A 20,053-nucleotide genomic window follows, 5' to 3' on the forward strand; every position below is an offset into this window, starting at 1 on the left:
ATTCGAGACCAGTCTGAGCAAAAGAGTGAGACCAGTCTCTAAAAATAGTGCCTATGGTCCCCGTTATTCAGAAGGCTGAGGCAAAAGGATTGCTTGGGTCCAGGAGTTTGAGGTTGCTATGAGCTATGATGCTATGATACTCTTCCAAGGGTAACAAAGTGAGATTCTGCCTCAAAAAAATTTTTAAATAAAAATAAAATTGGGGCTCGGCATCTATAGCTCAAGCGAGTAAGGCGCCAGCCACATACACCAGAGCTGGCGGGTTCAAATCCACTCCAGGACTGCCGAACAACAATGACAATTGCAACCAAAAAATAGCTGGGGTTTGTGGCAGGTGCCTGTAGTCCCAGCTACTTGGGAGGCTGAGGCAAGAGAATCACTTAAGCCCAGGATTGGGAGGTTCATGTGAGCTGTGATGCCATGGCACTCTGCCCAGGGTGATAGCTTGAGGCTGTCTCAAAATAAATAAATAATAAATAAATAAATAAATAAATAAATAAAGCCAGCTCCACGCCTATAGCTTAGCAGCTAGGGCACCAGCCACATACGCTGGAGCTGGCGAATTCCAGTCCAGCCTGGGCCTGCCAAACAACAATGACAACTACCACCAAAAAATAGCCGGGTGCCTGTAATCCCAGCTACTTGGGAGGCTGAGGCAAGAGAATCGCTAGAGTCCAAGAGTTTGAGGTTGCTATGAGCTGTGATACCATGGCACTCTACTGAGGGCAACATAGTGAGAGACTGTCTCAAAAAAAAAAAATATATATATATATATAAAATTGGGCCAGGCAAAGTGGCTCACGCCTGTAATCCTAGTACTCTGGGAGGCTGAGGCAGACAGATCGCTTGAGCTCAGGAGTTCGAGACCAGCCTGAGCAAAAGTGAGACCCTCGTCTCTACTAAAAATGACAAAAACAAGAGGATCACTTGAGCCGAAGAGTTTGAGGCTACTGTGAGCTACACCACCACGGCACTCTTCTGAGGGCAAAAAAGTGAGACTCTATCTCACATAAATAAATTAATTAATTTAATTAAATAATAAAAATTAGCAAGTTATAGTGGTGCATGTCTGTAGTCCCAGCTATTTGCACGGCAGAGGCAAGAAGATTGCTTAAGCTCAGGAGTTTGAGGTTGCTGTGAGCTTGATGACACCACTGCACTCTAGCCATGGCAACAGAGTGAGACTGTCTCCAAAAAAAGAAATCTAGTAGGATTACAATTATGTAAAAACAAAATTATACAGAAAAAAATTACTGGGGAAAACACATATTGAGGCAGAAGTAGTTAAACAACTAGTTACATTAGGATGATTCTTTTTTTTTTGGCAGTTTTTGGCTGGGGCTGGGTTTGAACCCACCACCTCCAGCATATGGGGCTGGTGCCCTACTCCTTTGAGCCACAGGTGCCACCCAATTATTTTTATTTTGTTTTGAGATAGAGTCCCTTGGTAGAGTGCTGTGGTGTCACAGCTCATAGCAACCTCAAACTCTTGGGCTTAAGTGATTCTCTTGCCTCAGCCTCCTAAGTAACTGGGACTATAGGTGCCTGCTACAATGCCTGGCTATTTTTTTGTTGCAGTTGTCATTGTTGTTTAGCTGGCTGGCCCCAGCCAGGTTGGAACCCGCTACCCTTGGTGGCCAGCACCGTAACCACTGTGCTATAGGCGCCATGCCAGGATGATTCTTTTTGTTGTCTATTTTTGAAGTGTTTTGTAATGTGCTTTTATTGCTTTATAAAGAAAAGAATCCCTGGGCAGCGCCTGTGGCTCAGTGGGTAGGGCGCTGGCCCCATATACCAAGGGTGGCGGTTCAAACCCGGCCCCAGCCAAACTGCAACAAAAAAATAGCTGGATGGGGATGCGCCTGTGGCTCAAGGAGTAGGGTGCCGGTCCCATATGCCGGAGGTGGCGGGTTCAAACCCAGCCCCAGACAAAAACCACAAAAAAAAAAAAAAGAAAAGAAAGCATGAATCCTATGTACTCAATTTTGATATGAGGACAATTAATGACAATTAAGGTTATGGGGGGTGGAAGCAGAAAGAGGGACGGAGGGAGTGGGGTGGGGCCTTGGTGTGTGTCACACTTTTTGGGGGCAAGACATGATTGCAATAGGGACTTTACCTAACAATTGCAATCAGTGTAACCTGGCTTATTGTACCCTCAATGAATCCCCAACAATAAAAAAAAAAAAAGAAAAAAAAATAGCTGGATGGGGCGGTGCCGGTGGCTCAAAGGAGTAGGGTGCCGGCCTCGTGTGCTGGAGGTGGTGGGTTCAAACCCAGCCCCGGACAAAAACTGCAAAAATAAATAAATAAATAAATAAAATGTCAAATGCCATAGTTAATATACATCTTAAAAAAAAAAATAGCTGGGGGCGGCGCCTGTGGCTCAGTGAGCAGGGCGCCGGCCCCATATACCGAGGGTGGCAGGTTCAAACCCAGCCCCGGCCAAACTCCAACAAAAAAATAGCCAGGCGTTGTGGCGGGTGCCTGTAGTCCCAGCTACTTGGGAGGCTGAGGCAGGAGAATCACCTAACCCCAGGAGTTGGAGGTTGCTGTGAGCTGTGTGACGCCATGGCACTCTACCAAGGGCAATAAAGTGAAACTCTATCTCTACAAAAAAAAAAAAAAAAAAATAGCTGGATGTTGTGTCGGGGGCCTATAGTCCCAGCTACTCAGGAGGCTGAGGCAGGAGAATTGCCTAAGCCCAGGAGTTAGAGGTTGCTATGAGCTGTGACGCAATAGCACTCTACCAAGGACAATAAAGTGAGACTATGTCTCAAAGAAAAAAAGGGTTGGTGCCTGTGGCTCAAGCGGCTAAGATGCTAGCCACATACACCTGAGCAGGCCAGTTTGAATCCAGCCCTGGCCCACCAAACAACGACGGCTGCAACCAAAAAATGGCCAGGCATTGTGGTGGGTGCCTGTAGTCCCAGCTACTTGGGAGGTGGAGGCAGGAGAATTGCTGTGGGCCACCGCACTCTACCCAGGGCGACAGCTTGAGGCTCTGTCTCCAAAAAAAAGAAAGAAAAGAATCCTAAATAGCTGTGCGTTGTGATAGGTGCCTGTAATCCCAGCTATTTGGGAGGCAGAGACTAGAGAATCACTTAAGCCCAAGAGTATGATGTTGCTGTGAGCTGTGACGCCACGGAACTCTACCGAGGATAACAAAGTGGGACTCTGTCTCAAATAAAAAAGAAAAAAGAGGGCGGCACTTGTGGCTCAAGGAGTAGGGCGCCAGCCCCATATACCGGGGGTGGTAAGTTTAAGCCCGGCCCTGGCCAATACTGCAAAAAAAGAATCCCGATATTAATGGGAATTATAATATCAAAAAATAAGCCAACAGGCTCGGCGCCTGTAGCTCAAATGGCTAAGGCGCCAGCCATATACATCAGAGCTGGTGGGTCTGAATCCAGCCCAGGCCTGCCAAACAACGACAACTACAACCAAAAAAAAATAAAATAGCTGGGCATTGTGGTGGGCGCCTGTGGTCCCAGCTCCTTGGGAGGCTGAGGCAAGAGAATCGCTTAAGCCCAGGAATTGGAGGTTGCTGTGAGCTGTGGTGCCACAGCACTCTACCTAGATGACAGCTTGAGGCTCTGTCTCATAAAAAAAAAAAAAAAAAACCCAGCCAACAACCCAATACTTTTTGTAAATGGAAAAAATAAAAGATGTGCACTTAACTTTTCCACTGCTCCATCTCATTGATTCTCCTTCATGCTTAATTTTCCATGGCAGTTATGACACATGGATCCAAGCCAGTGAAATTGAAGCATCTGTGGAAGATGCTCCAGCTCCTGAGAAACCTAGGAAGGTGAGCTTTTCTTATATATCCTGCCCTAGGAAGAATGCAACTCTTTGGAAGTGGAATAGAAGCTCCTGCCCCCTGGGCTTTTCTGTTAAGGGGCCCCAGACAGAGCTGTGGCTTCCAAGCTTCCCTGCAGCACAGTCTGCCTTTGTACTTCAGGTTCATGCAAAGTGGATCCTAGACACTGACACCTTTAATGAATGGATGAATGAAGAAGACTATGAAGTAAATGACGACAAAAACCCAGTGTCCCGCCGAAAGAAGATTTCAGCTAGGACGTTGACAGATGAGGTAGAAATCCTGTTCTTGGGTGGCACCTGTGGCTCAGTGAGTAGGGCGCCGGCCCCATATACTGAGGGTGGCAGGCTCAAACCCAGCCCAGGCCAAACAGCAACAAAAAATAGCCAGGCATTGTGGCGGGAGCCTGTAGTCCCAGCTACTTGGGAGGCTGAGGCAAGAGAATCGCTTAAGCCCAAGAATTGAAGGTTGCCGTGAGCTGTGGTGCTGTGGCATTCTACCCAGGAGGACAGCTTGAGGCTCTGTCTCAAAAAAAAAGACTTTACTGGGCATTGTAGGCTGACATTTGTCCCATATCTCCAACCTGTAGGTAAACAGCCCAGATTCAGATCGAAGGGACAAGAAGGGAGGGAACTATAAGAAGAGAAAGCGCTCACCCTCTCCTTCACCGACCCCAGAAGCGAAGAAGAAAAATGCTAAGAAAGGGTATGCCAGCCCTAACTTGCCTCCATGTTTATTCCCCCCCCCCCCCCACACACACACATACACGTTGAAGAAAAGAAATCCCATCCTATGACCACCTGGCCAAGACCTGCGTAAGCCATGATACTGCAGGTGTCCCAGGAGAGAAGACGACGAGATCTTCTGTAGCTTCTCAGTAACTGTTAGTCTCAGTTCTAGCCAGTTGTACACTCAGAGAGCATGTAATTAAATTAAAAGCCTTTGCCACTTCCCATTATTCTGTTTACTCATTTCTGTTTGTGCTCAGCTCTACCCTTGGAGTTGCTTCTCTTCCTGAATTACAGCTTCTGGAGACTTTGTCCTAGATGACTGGGTTCTCTTTCATTCTCTTTCTCTTCCAGTCCCTCGACACCTTACACCAAATCCAAGCGTGGCCACAGAGAAGAAGAGCAGGAAGACCTGACAAAGGACATGGATGAGCCCTCACCAGTCCCCAATGTAGAAGAGGTGACACTGCCCAAAACAGGTACGGGCCAGGCCAAGCTCCTGAGACCACCCCTACTCCCTGTACTGCCTCTACTGTGCCAAACCTCTGTGAGCTGATTTCCTAGGCCTAGCTCCAGGTCCAGATGATCTTTCCCTTAAATTTACCTGGTTATTGAAATTATTTTTTATAACCATGGAAATCCTCTAACTTTTTTTTTTTAAATCCTCCAACTTTATATCCATATTTGAGTTATGGGCTGATAGTAATCATCTTCAAGTTCTGTTTGATCATGCACTTTCATCAGTAAAATATATTGGAACATAAATGATATATTATATACCTGTACTGTTAAACTACTGCTCTAGAAACATTATAAAACATATGCAAACATATCTTTTAAAAAAGAAAATATGTAGGGAAAATAAAAACAGACACAAAGAGTGGCGGTGCCCATAGCTCAGTGGGTAAGGCACCAGCCACATACACTGAGGCTGGCGGGTTCGAACCTTGGCCTGAGCCAGCTAAACAACAGTGACAACTGCAACAAAAAAAATAGCCAGGCATTATGGTGGGAGCCTGTAGTCCCAGCTTATTGGGAGCCTGAGGCAAGACAATCGTTCAGCCCAAGAGTTTGAGATTGCTGTGAGCTGTGACGACACGGCACTCTATCCAAGGCAACAGCTTGAGACTCTGTCTCAAAAAAAAAAAAAAAGGGGGGTGGCGGTGCCTGTGGCTCAGTCGGTGAGGCGCCGGCCCCATATACCAAGGGTGGCGGGTTCAGACCCGGCCCCCGCCAAACTGCAACCAGGGAATAGCCGGGTGTTGTGGCGGGCGCCTGTGGTCCCAGCTACTCAGGAGGCTGAGGCAGGAGAATCGCTTAAGCCCAGGAGTTGGAGGTTGCTGTGAGCTGTGTGAGGCCACGGCACTCTACCGAGGGCAATAAAGTGAGACTCTGTCTCTACAAAAAAAAAAAAAAAAAAAAAAAAGGACATAAAGAGAAGTCATGACATTTTCCTTCTATATTCCAGTGGATCATCTTTTATATCCTATGTGAGAAATCCACTTTGGAGATCAATGCTCTATAATACTGGTTTACGGTCTGTATTTCATAGACTAGCCCCAAATATTCCAGGAGTGTATTTCTGGAGTAAGATTAAGAGTACCGCTGAGATAGGGGCAGCGCCTGTGGCTCAAGGAGTAGGGCGCTGGTTCCATATGCCGGAGGTGGTGGGTTCAAACCCAGCCCCGGCCAAAAAAAAAAAAAAAGAAGAAAAAAAAAAAAAAAGAGTACCGCTGAGAGTACCCAGAGTACCTCTGGGAGGCCAAGGTGAGAAGATTGCCTGAGCTCACAGGTTTGAAGCAGTATGTTTTTTTTTTTTTTTTTTTTTGTAGAGACAGAGTCTCACTGTACCGCCCTCGGGTAGAGTGCCGTGGCGTCACACGGCTCACAGCAACCTCTAACTCTTGGGCTTACGCGATTCTCTTGCCTCAGCCTCCCGAGCAGCTGGGACTACAGGCACCCGCCACAATGCTCGGCTATTTTTTTTGTTGTTGTTGCAGTTTGGCCGGGGCTGCGTTTGAACCCGCCACCCTCGGCATATGGGGCCGGCGCCCTACTCACTGAGCCACAGGCGTCGCCCAGTATTTTTTTTTTTATTTATTTTATTTTTTTTAGAGACAGAGTCTCACTTTATCGCCCTCAGTAGAGTGCTATGGCGTCGGACAGCTCACAGCAACCTCCAGCTTCAGGCTCAGGTGATTCTCTTGCCTCAGCCTCCCAAGTAGCTGGGACTACAGGCGCCCGCCACAACGCCCAGCTATTTTATGTTGCAGTTTGGCCGGGGCTGGGTTTGAACCCACCACCCTTGGTATATGGGGCCAGTGCCCTACTCACTGAGCCACAGGCGCCGCCCACGCTCACAGATTTGAGACCAGCCTGAGCAAGAGCAAGATCCCCGTCTGTAAAAATAGTCAGGTGTTGGGCGGCGCCTGTGGCTCAGTGAGTAGGGCGCCGGCCCCATATGCCGAGGGTGGCGGGTTCAAACCCAGCCCCGGCCAAACTGCAACAGAAAAAAATAGCCGGGTGCTGTGGCGGGCACCTGTAGTCCCAGCTACTCGGGAGGCTGAGGCAAGAGAATCGCTTAAGCCCAGGAGCTGGAGGTTGCTGTGAGCTGTGTGATGCCATGGCACTCTACCAAGGGCCATAAAGTGAGACTCTGTCTCTACAAAAAAAAAAAAATAGTCAGGTGTTGTGGCAGGCGCCTGTAGTCCCAGCTACTTGGGAGGCTGAGGCAAGAAAATTGCTTAAGCCTGAGAGTTTGAGGTTTCTGTGAGCTCTGATGCCACAACACTCTACTGAGAGCAACAAAGTGAGACTCTGTCTCAAAAAAAATAAATAAATAAGTACCACTGGGCGGCGCCTGTGGCTCAGTGAGTAGGGCGCTGGCCCCATATGCCAAGGGTGGAGGGTTCAAACCCAGCCCCGGCCAAACTTCAACAAAAAAAATAGCCGGGCGTTGTGGTGGGTGCCTGTAGTCCCAGCTGCTTGGGAGGCTGAGGCAAGAGAATCACGTAAGCCCAAGAGTTAGAGGTTGCTGTGAGCCGTGTGACGCCACAGCACTCTACCCGAGGGCGGTATATTGAGACTCTGTCTTTACAAAAAAAAAAAAAAAAAATGGGCGGCGCCTGTGTCTCACGGAGTAGGGCGCCGGTCCCATATGCCGGAGGTGGCGGGTTCAAACGCTGCCCCGGCCAAAAAAAAAAAAATAATAATAAATAAATAAATAAATAAAAATAAATAAGTACCACTGAGAGAGAGGAGTGCTGGCTTCCACACCCTCATCAATCAGCTCTCTCTCTCTGTGTTTTCTCCTGAGCTTTCATGTATGAATTCAGTTGAGAAAAGTGTATTGTGCTTTCAAAAATGTATAAGATTGGGCAGCGCCTGTGGCTCAGTGAGTAGGGCACCGGTGTCATATACTGAGGGTGGCAGGTTCAAACCCAGCCCCGGCCAAACTGCAACAAAAAAATAGCTGGGCGATGTGGGGGGCACCTGTAGTTCCAGCTACTTGAGAGGTTGAGGCAAGAGAATCACCTAAGCCCAAGAGCTGGAGGTTGCTGTGAGCTGTGATGCCACAGCACTCTACCGAGGGTGACAAAGTGAGACTCCATCTCTAAAGAAAAAAATGTATAAGATTGGAGCCAGGCAAGGTGGCTCACACCTGTAATCCTAGCACTATGGGAGGCTGAGGTAGGTGGATTACTTGACCTCACGAGTTTGAGACCAGCCTGAGCAAGAGCAAGATCTCTGTCTCTACTAAAAATAGAAAAACTGAGGCAAGTGGATCGCTTGAGCCCTAAGAGTTGGAGGTTGCTGTGAGCTGTGACACCATGGCACTCTACCCAGGGCAACAGCTTAAGACTCTGTCTCAAAAGAAAAAAAAAATGTAAGATTGGGCTGGGTGGGGTGGCAGCTGTGGCTCAATGAGTAGGGCGTCAGCCCCATATACCAAGGGTGGCAGGTTCAAACCCGGCTGCGGCCAAGCTGCAGTAAAACTTAGCCAGGTGTTGGGCGGCGCCTGTGGCTCAGTGAGTAGGGCGCCAGCCCCATATACCGAGGGTGGTGGGTTCAAAAACCCCAGCCAAACTGCAACAAAAAAATAGCTGGGCGTTGTGGCGGGCGCCTGTAGTCCCAGCTGCTCCAGAGGCTGAGGCAAGAGAATCACGTAAGCCCAAGAGCTGGAGGTTGCTGTGAACCGTGTGACGCCACGGCACTCTACTGAGGGCAGTAAAGTGAGACTCTTGTCTCTACAAAAAAAAAAATTAGCCAGGTGTTGTGGCAGGCACCTGCCGTCCCAGCTACTCGGGAGGCTGAGGCAAGAGAATCGCCTAAGCCCAAGAGTTGGAGGTTGCTGTGAGCTGTGATGCTACGGCACTCTACCGAGGGTGACAAAGTGAGACTATGTCTCTTAAAAAAAAGATTGGGCTGGGAGTGGTGGCTCATGCCTGTAATTCTAACATTTTGGGAGGCCAAGGCAGGTGGATTGTTTGAGCCCATGAGTTCGAGACCAGCCTGAGCAAAACCTAGACTGTGTCTCTTATTAAAATAGAAAAACTAGCCAGGGGTGGTGGCAGGTGCCTTTGGTCCTAGCTACTCAGGACACTAAAGGCCAGAGGATCACTTGGGCCCAGGAGTTTGAGGTTGCTGTGAGCTATGATGCAACGGCACTCTGTCCAGGGTGACAAGATGAGATTCTGTCTCAAAAAGAAAAAGAAGTATAAGATCTAACCACTGCCCGAGTGTGGTGGCTCATGCCTGTAAATTAGGAGGTGGAGGCAGGTGAATCACCTGAGCTCAAGTTTAAAACCAGCCTGAGCAAGAGTGAGACACCATCTCTAAAAAAATAGGTGGCATTGTGGCAGGCATCTATATTACCAGCTACTTTGGAGGCTGAGGCAAGAGGATTGCTTGAGCCAGAGAGTTTGAGGTTGCTGTGAGCTATATGCTGTGGGGGCAAGAAAGTGAAACTTTTTCTCAAAAAAATAAAAAAAATCTGGGCAGCGCCTGTGGCTCAGTGAGTAGGGCGCCGGCCCCATATGCCGAGGGTGGTGGGTTCAAACCCAGCCCCGGCCAAACTGCAACAACAACAAAAAAAAATAGCTGGGCGTTGTGGCGGGCGCCTGTAGTCCCAGCTGCTCGGAAGGCTGAGGCAAGAGAATCACGTAAGCCCAAGAGTTAGAGGTTGCTGTGAGCCGTGTGACGCCACAGCACTCTACCCGAGGGCGGTACAGTGAGACTCTGTCTCTACAAAAAAAAAAAAAAAACTAACTGCTCCTCAACAAAGTGATACTGCAGGTATCACAGAGCAATTTGTTCAGACCTAGTCTGAGTCCATTAAGAAGAGCTTACAGGGCTGCACCTGTGGCTCAGTGAGAAGGGCGCCGGCCCCATATGCCTAGGGTGGCGGGTTCAAACCCAGCCCCGGCCAAACTGCAACAAAAAAATAGCGGGGCATTGTGGCAGGTGCCTGTAGTCCCAGCTGCTTGGGAGGCTGAGGCAAGAGAATCGCATAAGCCTAAGAGTTAGAGGTTGCTGTGAGCCGTGTGACGCCATGGCACTCTACTGAGGGCGGTACAGTGAGACTCTGTCTCTACAAAAAAAAAAAAAGAGCTTACAGGTTCAAAACCCAGCCCCGGCCAGAAACTGCCAATAAAAAAGAGCTTACAGACTCATAGATAGAGATAGGGGCCTATCAAAGTCAAGAATGATTATAAATACACATAAGGAAGTTAAATGAATGAATTTTTGATTGGAGAAGGGGGTAAGGTAGTAAGTGAGTTTCAAGCCTTTGAATGATTGATGGTGACTGGAGAGAGTTACTGTAATTTGATCAGTTTGAGAAAATTTCTGGAGCAATTGGCATGTCTAGAACTATTAGAGTGGAGAAGGTCTGCACTCCTGGCACTTTGGGAGTCTGAGGTGGGAGGATCACTTGAGGGCAGAAGTTAGAGATCAGCCTGAGCCTACATAGTAAGAGCCTTTCTCTAAAAAATTTTAAAATTAGCCAGCCTGGTGGCATGCACCAGTAGTCTCAGCTCATACAGTAGTGTTGCTCAAGCCCAGGAGTTCAAGGCTACAGTGAGCTATGAAGACACCATTGTAATAATAGACCAAGCAACAGAATGAGATCTTATCTCAAAAAAACAAAACAAAAAGAGTGAAGAGATGAGGGCTTGAATTAGGCAGAATCTGTCTGATAAAATGACTCTCTTCTGGCAGTCAACACTAAGAAGGACTCAGAGTCAGCCCCAGTCAAAGGCGGCACCATGACTGACCTGGGTAAGATGGGAGCCTCTTGGGTAAGGCACTCAGCCACGGGCGGGGGAGGGCTCAGCTGCCACCTTTCCCCTAGCTTTTCAGTAGGGCTTCACCTGCTCCTCAGGAGGTTCCAGCCTTATATGTTGCTATTCTTTTCTTTCAGATGAACAGGAGGATGAGAGCATGGAGACCACTGGCAAGGTGGAGCCAGTTTAGAGAGGCCCTACCTCTCTATGTGATTCTGATTTGTGATTATAAAGTTCCTTCTCCCCAGACTTTTCCTATCCTAGAGTAATTCTAGCTGTTGCTCAAAACTCTGACTCTTTCAGAGTCCTAGGACCCATGACTGCTCATTCCCATCACCTGCCTTTAGTGTCAACATTCCTGGGGTATGGGAGAAGCAGAGGGTTTCTAGGGGGAAATGGAAATGGTGAGTGTCCAGCAGCCTCCATACTCATAGGATGAAGATGAGAACAGTACAGGGAACAAGGGGGAGCAGACCAAGAATCCAGACCTGCATGAGGACAACGTGACCGAGCAGACCCACCACATCATCATTCCCAGCTATGCAGCCTGGTTTGACTATAATAGGTATTGTTGCTCCAGCTTCTCATTGAGTGCTATTTCCTTGCCCACAGGGGTCAAGGGGCTGTTACCTCTTGCCTCCTCCAAATAAATTATTTCTTCCTTAGTCAGATAGGCCAAGGTATGCTTCAGTTTCAGAAGAGCTCCCAGGCTCTTTTTGAGTCTTAAAGCCCTGGTGGGAAGTTCTCCCCAAGCTTCCAGTTTCTTCCTATGGTTTCTTGCTGTTTTCCCACTCTACCTTCTAGGCTTTCCTCCCTGTGGGACTCCCATCCTTCCTAACCCATTCTGGCTTCTCTTGCAGCGTTCATGCCATTGAGCGGAGGGCTCTCCCGGAGTTTTTTAATGGCAAGAACAAGTCCAAGACCCCAGAGATGTAAGAAAATCTTACCTTGTGATTCTTTCTCCCTCTTGTCCTCATTTACCCTTCCTGATCCAACAACATTCAGTTTAGCAAAACATTTCTTGAGCTCCTTCCATGAGCCAACCACTGTGTTAGGCTTATAAAGACATAGTGTCTGGGGCGGCGCCGTGGCTCAGTCGGTAAGGTGCCGGCCCCATATACTGAGGGTGGCGGCTTCAAACCCGGCCCCAAACTGCAACAACAACAAAAAAATAGCCGGGCATTATGGTGGGTACCTGTAATCCCAGCTACTTGGGAGGCTGAAGCAAGAGAATCGCTTATGCCCAGGAGTTGGCGGTTGCTGTGAACGCTGTGATGCCTCGACACTCTACCGAGGGCCATAAAGTGAGACTCTGTCTCTTAAAAAAAAAAAAAGACCTAGTGTCTGCCTTTAGGAAGCCCCAGCCCAGCCGTTGGACCCATGTTCTTTTATTTTTTGAGACGGAGTCTCAACTTAATTGGCCTCGGTAGAGTGCTGTAGCATCATAGCTCACAGCAACTTCAAACTCTGGGGCCCAAGCAATTTTCTTGCCTCAGCCTCCCATGTAATTGGGACTACAGGTGCCTGCCACAACACCCGGCTATTTTTAGAGATGAGGTGTCACTCTGGCTCAGGCTGGTCTCCAACCTGTGAACTGAGGCAATCCACCTGCCTCAGCCTCTCAGAGTGCTGGGATTATAGGCATGAGCCACTGCACCTGGCCCAACCCATGTTCTTCAGGTTCTTTAGGTTGTGCCCAAGGGTAATACTAAACCTACTCCAAAGGCTCACATTTTTTTAACAGAGTGCAAAGCCTTTTTTTTTTTTTTTTTTTTGTAGAGACAGAGTTTCACTTTATCGCCCTCGGTACAGTGCTGTGGCATCACACAGCTCACAGCAACCTCCAACTCCTGGGCTTAGGCGATTCTCCCGCCTCAGCCTCCCGAGTAGCTGGGACTACAGGCGCCCGCCACAACGCCCAGCTATTTTTTTGTTGCAGTTTGGCCGGGGCCGGGTTTGAACCCGCCGCCCTCGGTATATGGGGCCGGCGCCCTGCTCACTGAGCCACAGGCACTGCCCGAGTGCAAAGCCTTTTAATTTATAATTACTGATACTGTCTATAATGCAGTATCCCTAGCACAAATAATAGCTTGGATTAAAGTATTGATGAATGTTATCAGGTGGATTCTTGAGAGAAGATTTTGACAGAAAAACAAGAGAAGAAACTAAGAAAAGACTCAATTCTGTGAATTAAAGTGTCTCTGGGAGAGAAGTGTAGGCGTGGTGTCCAGGAGTGGTGGCCTCCCTCCTTTAATCTTAGCACTTTGAGAGGCTGAGGCAAGTGGACTGCTTGAGCTCAGGAGATTGAGACCAGTCTAAGCAAGAGCAAGACCCTATCTCTACTAAAAATAGAAAAACTAGCTAGGTGTTCTAGTGGGTGCCTATAGTCTCAGCTACTCAGGAAACTGAGGCAAGAGGATCGCTTGAACCCAGGAGCTTGAGGTTGCTGTGAGCTATGACAACCATGGCACTTTACCCAGGGCAGGGCAACAGAGTGAGACCAAAAAAAAAAAAAGTAGTACAGGCTTGGGTCTCAGTAGTTTTCATGACAGCTTGGCGCCTGTAGCTCAGCAGCTAGGGTGCTAGCCACATACACCAGGGCTGACAAGTTCAAACCCAGCCCAAGTCAGCTAAACAGCAATGATAACTGTAACAAAAAAAAATAGCCAGGTGTTCTGGTGGGCGCCTGTAGTCCTAGCTACTTGGGAGGCTGAGACAAGTGAATAGCTTCAGCCCAAGAGTTTGAGGTTGCTGTGAGCTGTGACGCCATGGCAGTCTACCAAGGGTGACATAGTAGACTCTGTCTCAAAAAAAAAAAAAAAAGAAGTCTTTATGTTCTTTTTTTTTTGTGGAGACAGAGTCTCACTGTACCGCCCTCGGGTAGAGTGCCGTGGCGTCACACGGCTCACAGCAACCTCTTAACTCTTGGGCTTACACGATTCTCTTGCCTCAGCCTCCCGAGCAGCTGGGACTACAGGCGCCCGCCACAACGCCCGGCTATTTTTTTGTTGCAGTTTGGCCGGGGCTGGGTTTGAACCCGCCACCCTCGGCATATGGGGCTGGCGCCCTACTCACTGAGCCACAGGCGCCGTCCATCAGGCCAAACATACTTGTCTTTGGATGAGACTTGGCAATCTTCCATGGTTAGGGATACTTCAGGATAAATCCAAGATAAGGTATGTGAGACTGAGAACTCAGTGAGTTTTCTTGTCAGCTGTTCCTCAGCTTCCTCTCTCTAGGGTCTTTTCTTCCTTCCACATTTCTTTCCCCACAGCTTGATATGGTTCTTTCTTTCTTTTTTTTTTTTTTTTTTAAGAGACAGAGTCTCACTTTGTTGCCCATGGTAGAGTGCGGTGGTGTCACAGCTCACAGCAACCTCCAACTCCTGGGCCTAGGCAATTCTCTTGCCTCAGCCTCCCCAGTAGCTGGGACTATAGGTGCCCACCACAAGGCCCAGCTATTTTTTTGTTGCAGTTTTGGCCGGGGCCAGGTTCAAACATGCCACCCTCGGTATATGGGACTGGCGCCCTACTCACTGGGCCATTGGCGCCACCCTTGATATCATTCTTTCCTCTTCTTCCTGGAGAAAGCAGTATGTGTGAAAATGGTAAAAAAGGAAATAGTAATAGCGATCAGGTAAAATGGATTCAACACGATGTACAGACAGGGCTAGAGTAGGAATTGCACTCTTGGTATAAAATAATAAATGTTGATAAGTGCTTGACTCTCTTGAGAGCTTGCTATCTTCCAGACACTAGCATAAGGTCCAATATACATTCACGAATTTAATCTTTACCTCATCCTTAGATGTAGTTACTGTTATCATCAGTTTACAAACTAGGAAACTGGGGTATAGAGGGGTTAAGTCAATTGCATAAAGTCACACAGCTAGTAAGTAGAAAAACCAGAATCTGAATCCTTTAATTTGGCTTATGTTCTAAAACTTTACCCTATACCACATAATAGTAACCACCTTTTGAGCTCCTGTGATGTGCCAAGAACTGTAATATTACTTCTCAGATCTCTCTAATCCTCACCATTCTATGTTATAGATGAGGAAATTGAGGTTAAAAAAATTGAAGTAGGCTGGGAGTGTTGGCTCACTCCTATAATCTTACCATATGGGGAGGCCAAGGTGGGAGGATCACCTAAGGCTAAGAATTTGAGACCAGCCCCCAACAATATAGTGAGACCTTGTCTTTACAAAAAATTAAAATAAGCCACACCTATAGTGCTAGCTGCTCAGGAAGCTGAGCGTAGAGGTTCAAACTTGGAAGTTGCAGTGAACCATGATCATACCCCAGTGCACTCTAGCCTGGGTAACAGAGCAAGATCCTCTCTCAAAAATAAATAAGGCTCGGTGCCTGTAGCTCAGTGGTTGGTGGGTTTGAACATGGCCAGTGCCTGCTAAACAATGTTAACTACAACAAAAAAATAGCTGGGCATTGTGGCAGGCACCTGTAATTCCACCTACGTTGGAGGCTGAGGCAAGAGAATCTCTTAAGCCCAAGAGTTTGAGGTTGCTGTGAGCTGTGATGCCACGGCATTCTACCAAGGGTAACATAGTGAGACTCTGTCTCCAAAAAAAAACATCATCAAGGAAAAGACGTGTTTGAACCCCTTGTGTCTAGTACATAGCAAGCACTCAGTGTTTACTGTGTCAAATTATCTGCTCTTTTCCATCTTTGTCACATAGGAGTCCTTCGTTCTTTTCATTTTTTGTACCTATCAGACCTTAACATACATTTATTTTTCTTCCTCTTGTTCTTCTCTGTCTCTCCCCTAAGCTACCTGGCCTATCGAAATTTCATGATTGACACATACCGGCTCAACCCACAGGAGTATCTTACCTCTACTGCCTGCCGCCGGAATCTGGCGGGGGATGTCTGTGCCATTATGAGGTGGGTCTCAAAGCTGAGGGGTAGTAGATATATGAGGGTAACCACCTATGGCTGTGTCTTGGCAGAAGTAGAGATGCCAGCAAGAAACAAGAAAAGGCAGGAAAAATCACCTCCAGTGAAAGGGAAAGTATAGGGTTGGCTAATGAGTGGCTTGAGGGAATGGCAGTGTGCTCTCCAAAGTATAGAATGAAGAGTAAAGAAGGAACATGCCTATAGTTTGGAAGTCACTTGCAGACCGGGCTGGGAGGCTCACACCCTAATTCTAACACTCTGGGAGGCTGAGGTGGATAGATTGCTGGAGCTCAGAAGTTCAAGACCAGTCTGAGGAAGAGCGAGACTCCTATCTCTACCAAAAATAGGAAAATGAGCCAGGCATTGTGGTAGGGTCCTATAGTCCCAGCTACTCGGGAGGCTGAGGCAAGAGGATTGCTTGAATCCAGGAGTTTTAGGTTGCTGTGAGCTAGGCTGATGCCAGGGCACTCTAGTCTGGGGCAATAGAGGGAGACTCTGTCTCAGAAAAAAAGTAAGGGGGGCTTGGTAAGGTCCTACCTAATGGGTACAATGTAGGGATAAATGGCACACCTCCTGGGTGAAGGACTCACATATTACCTAACAAGTGCAAACACTGTAACCCAAATGTAGGTGCCCTTATATTAATCCAAAGTAACAAATAAATGAGGAAGCTAATTGCAGATACAGAGAGAGGGCCAGGCTGGAGCTATAGACTAGGGATGTTTAGGTGGTAGGTGAACAGTGGGAGTAGATAGGAGTTCCCAAAATATGCAGTGAGCAGAGAAGAGGGCCAGGGAGGGGGAGAAGGGATGCCTTTCTGCTGTCTTGTGTGACCTCTCTGTCTCTATCCTCACAGGGTCCATGCCTTCCTAGAACAGTGGGGTCTTATTAACTACCAGGTGGATGCTGAGAGTAGACCAACCCCAATGGGGCCTCCACCCACCTCTCACTTCCATGTCTTGGCTGACACACCATCAGGGCTGGTGCCTCTGCAGCCCAAGACCCCGCAGGTAGGGTGAGGTGCTGTGGGGGTGGGTTGGGTTGGAATGACTGGGCTCCTTTGGACTTTTCTTTTTCTGATTTTTTAGGGTAATGTATCAGGAGTGTTTTGGGACTTCTTCCTTTTCCATGAGATGCAAAGGGCCACAGGAATCAGCCCCATGTGTTTAACTCTCAGCCTCTGCACCTAAGTCTGTGGGGACTTGCTGAGGGAGAAGGGATGCTCCTTGCCCTCAAAGAACAGATAGGTTAACGTAGAGGATGGAGCAAACAGAGAAAAATGGCTTAAAATTAACTTGTATGAAATTTGTAAACTTTATCATCTTTCCATTTTTTCCATTTTTTTCATTTTTGCTTCATAATTATTGTCACCTCCATTTTTTTCCATTTTCACTTCATCCATTACAAAAGTTAGTAAGAGAAAGGTTATGTGGCTTGCCCAAGTTCAGAGAGTACCAAATCTAGGATTAGAACCTAATTGTCCAGCTCCTAAGAGAACCCATAAAGGTATATGTGAATACAAATGGGTATCATGCTAACTTCATGTATAATTAGTCATGAAGGGAACATGCAACAGTGGCATGAGTGCCCCCAGAGCTTGTGGGCCACCCACCATTTGTTCGTGAGGCCTCCAGGGCTTTGGCCTGGTCATTTTCTGCCCAGCCTCCATGACGCCAAGCTCTGTCCCCCAGGGCCGCCAGGTTGATGCTGATACCAAGGCTGGGCGAAAGGGCAAAGAGCTGGATGACCTGGTGCCAGAGACGGCTAAGGGCAAGCCAGAGCTGGTAGGTGGGGTGCAGACCCCGCTGGGCTTCTTATTTGCCCCTTTATTGGGGGGCCCCTGCCCGGGAAGAAGAGACATGAGAGCAGAGGATCTACAGCAGTACGAAAGGAAATCCCACCCAGGGGCCCCTGCCCCTGGCTTTGGGAAGGAAGCTCCTTCTGTCTGTTTTCTCTCTCTCTCTGCTCCAGGTTCCCAGTGGTCAATGTACTCAACTCTTTCTTTCCCTCCACAAATAGCAGACCTCTGCTTCCCAGCAAATGCTCAACTTTCCTGATAAAGGCAAGGAGAAACCAGCAGACATGCAGAACTTTGGGCTGCGCACAGACATGTACACGAAAAAGAATGTCCCCTCCAAGGTAAGGTGTGGGCTGACTTCAGGGGCAGAGACCTTCGTTCCTCAGGGCTCACTGGCTCCTCTCACCTGACTGGCATATGTTTCCCCTGCAGAGCAAAGCCGCAGCCAGTGCCACTCGAGAGTGGACAGAACAGGAGACCCTGTTGCTCCTTGAGGTAATTGGGGCAAGGAAAAGAGAGTTCTATGAAAACAAATACTTAACATTGCTAGCTCATTTGAGAGTGGGAGACGGTGGAGTCTGCAGTGAACAGAGCATGATCCTGCCCTAGTCTCTCCCCTTCCTGATGCCTGTCACACCTGCCCCAGGACACAGCTCCAGGCCAGGGACTTGGGAGATTTCATTAACTTCATATCCTTTCTTAGTGCTCCTTCAAGATCCCCATTGGACCCAGCAGAGTACACAAAAACCAGAACACAGAGCTCTTTGAAGCCAGCTGCCCTTAGTAGGATGGGGGGAGTTGACCTTTGAGGAAGGTGGCTAAGTAAGCGGAGTTGTGTCTCCACCACTACCACCAGGCACTTGAAATGTACAAAGATGACTGGAACAAAGTGTCCGAACATGTGGGAAGCCGCACGCAGGACGAGTGCATCTTGCATTTTCTTCGACTTCCAATTGAAGATCCGTACCTGGAGGACTCAGAGGCCTCCCTGGGCCCCCTGGCCTACCAGCCCATCCCCTTTAGTCAATCAGGCAACCCTGTTATGAGCACTGTTGCCTTCCTGGCCTCTGTCGTCGATCCCCGAGTCGCCTCTGCTGCTGCAAAGTCAGCCCTAGGTAATGGGAGGGGTCTTGGCCTTCTTAGTTTGTGTTTGAAGGACTAATTCCTCAATTAGTCCGTGAAACCCCTTCAAGTTTGGCTATCCTACTGGCCATGTCTGTGCTGGCCTCAGCTCAGACTCCATACTAGTCTTCACTGAAGAGATGGGCTTGTGAGGAAGCTTTCACAAGGATAGCCAGAACTGCCCCTCTGGGCAACTCCCAACCTCATCCTCTCTGGGTCTTGCAGAGGAGTTCTCCAAAATGAAGGAAGAGGTACCCACAGCCTTGGTGGAGGCCCATGTTCGGAAAGTAGAAGAAGCAGCCAAAGTGACAGGCAAGGCAGACCCAGCCTTTGGTTTGGAAAGCAGTGGCATTGCGGGAACCACTTCTGATGAGCCTGAGCGGATTGGTAAGATCTGGCAAGTTCCCAGATTTCCCTCTTTCACCAAAAGCCAGAGACACCTGTCCTCCTTATGCCATCCTGCTGCTCATTGGCATCAGAGCACACACGAATGGAAAAACTAGTGTTTTTAATTTTCCCCAGGTCTTTGTCTCAGGGGCCATTGCTGCTTACTGGTTTTCTCACAGAAATTTTGGTTGGTAGAGGGACTGTTAAAAAAGTATAGAGAGGGCGGCGCCTGTGGCTCAAGGAGTAGGGCGCCGGTCCCATATGCCGGAGGTGGCTGGTTCAAACCTAGCCCCTGCCAAAAAAAACAAAACAACAACAACAAAGCGCCTATAGCACAGTGGGTAGGGCACCGGCACATACACTGAGGCTGGTGGGTTCGAACCCGGCCCTGGCCAGCTAAAGCAACAATACAACTGCAACAAAAAACATAGCCGGGCGTGGGTGTCGCCTATGGCTCAGTGCAGCACCAGCGTTATGTACCAAGGGAGGCGGGTTAAAACCCAGCCCCGGCCAAACTGCAACAAAAAATAGCCGGGCGTTGTCGCGGGTACCTGTAGTCCCAGCTACTCAGTAGGCTGAGGCAAGAGAATCGCCTAAGCCCAGGAGTTGGAGGTTGCTGTGAGCTGTGAGCTGTGACGCCACAGCACTCTACCAACGGCAATAAAGTGAGACTCTGTCTCTAAAAGAAAAAAATAGCTGGGGCGGCGCCTGTGGCTCAGTCGGTAAGGCGCCGGCACCATATACCAAGGGTGGCGGGTTCAAACCCAACCCCGGCCAAACTGCAACCAAAGAAAAGTAGCTGGGCGTTGTGGCGGGTGCCTGTAGTCCCAGCTACTCGGGAGGCTGAGGCAAGAGAATCGCTTAAGCCCAGGAGTTGGAGATTGCTGTGAGCTGTGTAAGGCCACGGCACTCTACCGAAGGCCATAAAGTGAGACTCTGTCTCTACAAAAAAAAAGAAAAAGAAAAAAATAGCAAGGTGTTATGGCAGGTGCCTGTAT

The 20,053-nt window shown here is 48.5% G+C and overlaps 1 protein-coding gene across 7 annotated transcripts in view; it reads left to right on the forward strand.

The window, feature by feature from the left end:
- SMARCC2 (SWI/SNF related, matrix associated, actin dependent regulator of chromatin subfamily c member 2) overlaps positions 1-20,053 on the forward strand; it is a 35,277-nt gene that overhangs the window by 7,353 nt on the left and 7,871 nt on the right. For 3 of the 7 annotated variants that reach the window (XM_053555949.1, XM_053555953.1, XM_053555954.1), the window contains exons 8-22: positions 3,736-3,811; positions 3,965-4,096; positions 4,413-4,528; positions 4,906-5,030; positions 10,771-10,830; positions 10,973-11,010; positions 11,270-11,400; positions 11,696-11,767; positions 15,623-15,736; positions 16,605-16,758; positions 17,440-17,532; positions 17,768-17,887; positions 17,979-18,041; positions 18,403-18,661; positions 18,894-19,055. In XM_053555949.1, coding sequence (XP_053411924.1) covers positions 3,736-3,811; positions 3,965-4,096; positions 4,413-4,528; positions 4,906-5,030; positions 10,771-10,830; positions 10,973-11,010; positions 11,270-11,400; positions 11,696-11,767; positions 15,623-15,736; positions 16,605-16,758; positions 17,440-17,532; positions 17,768-17,887; positions 17,979-18,041; positions 18,403-18,661; positions 18,894-19,055 — 1,715 coding nt within the window. The remainder of the gene's footprint in view (positions 1-3,735; positions 3,812-3,964; positions 4,097-4,412; positions 4,529-4,905; positions 5,031-10,770; positions 10,831-10,972; positions 11,011-11,269; positions 11,401-11,695; positions 11,768-15,622; positions 15,737-16,604; positions 16,759-17,439; positions 17,533-17,767; positions 17,888-17,978; positions 18,042-18,402; positions 18,662-18,893; positions 19,056-20,053) is intronic. The other 4 variants (XM_053555950.1, XM_053555955.1, XM_053555951.1 and 1 more) reach the window with 3 other exon arrangements.

Source organism: Nycticebus coucang, chromosome 12 (genome assembly GCF_027406575.1).
Source record: "Nycticebus coucang isolate mNycCou1 chromosome 12, mNycCou1.pri, whole genome shotgun sequence".
NCBI lineage: Eukaryota > Metazoa > Chordata > Mammalia > Primates > Lorisidae > Nycticebus > Nycticebus coucang.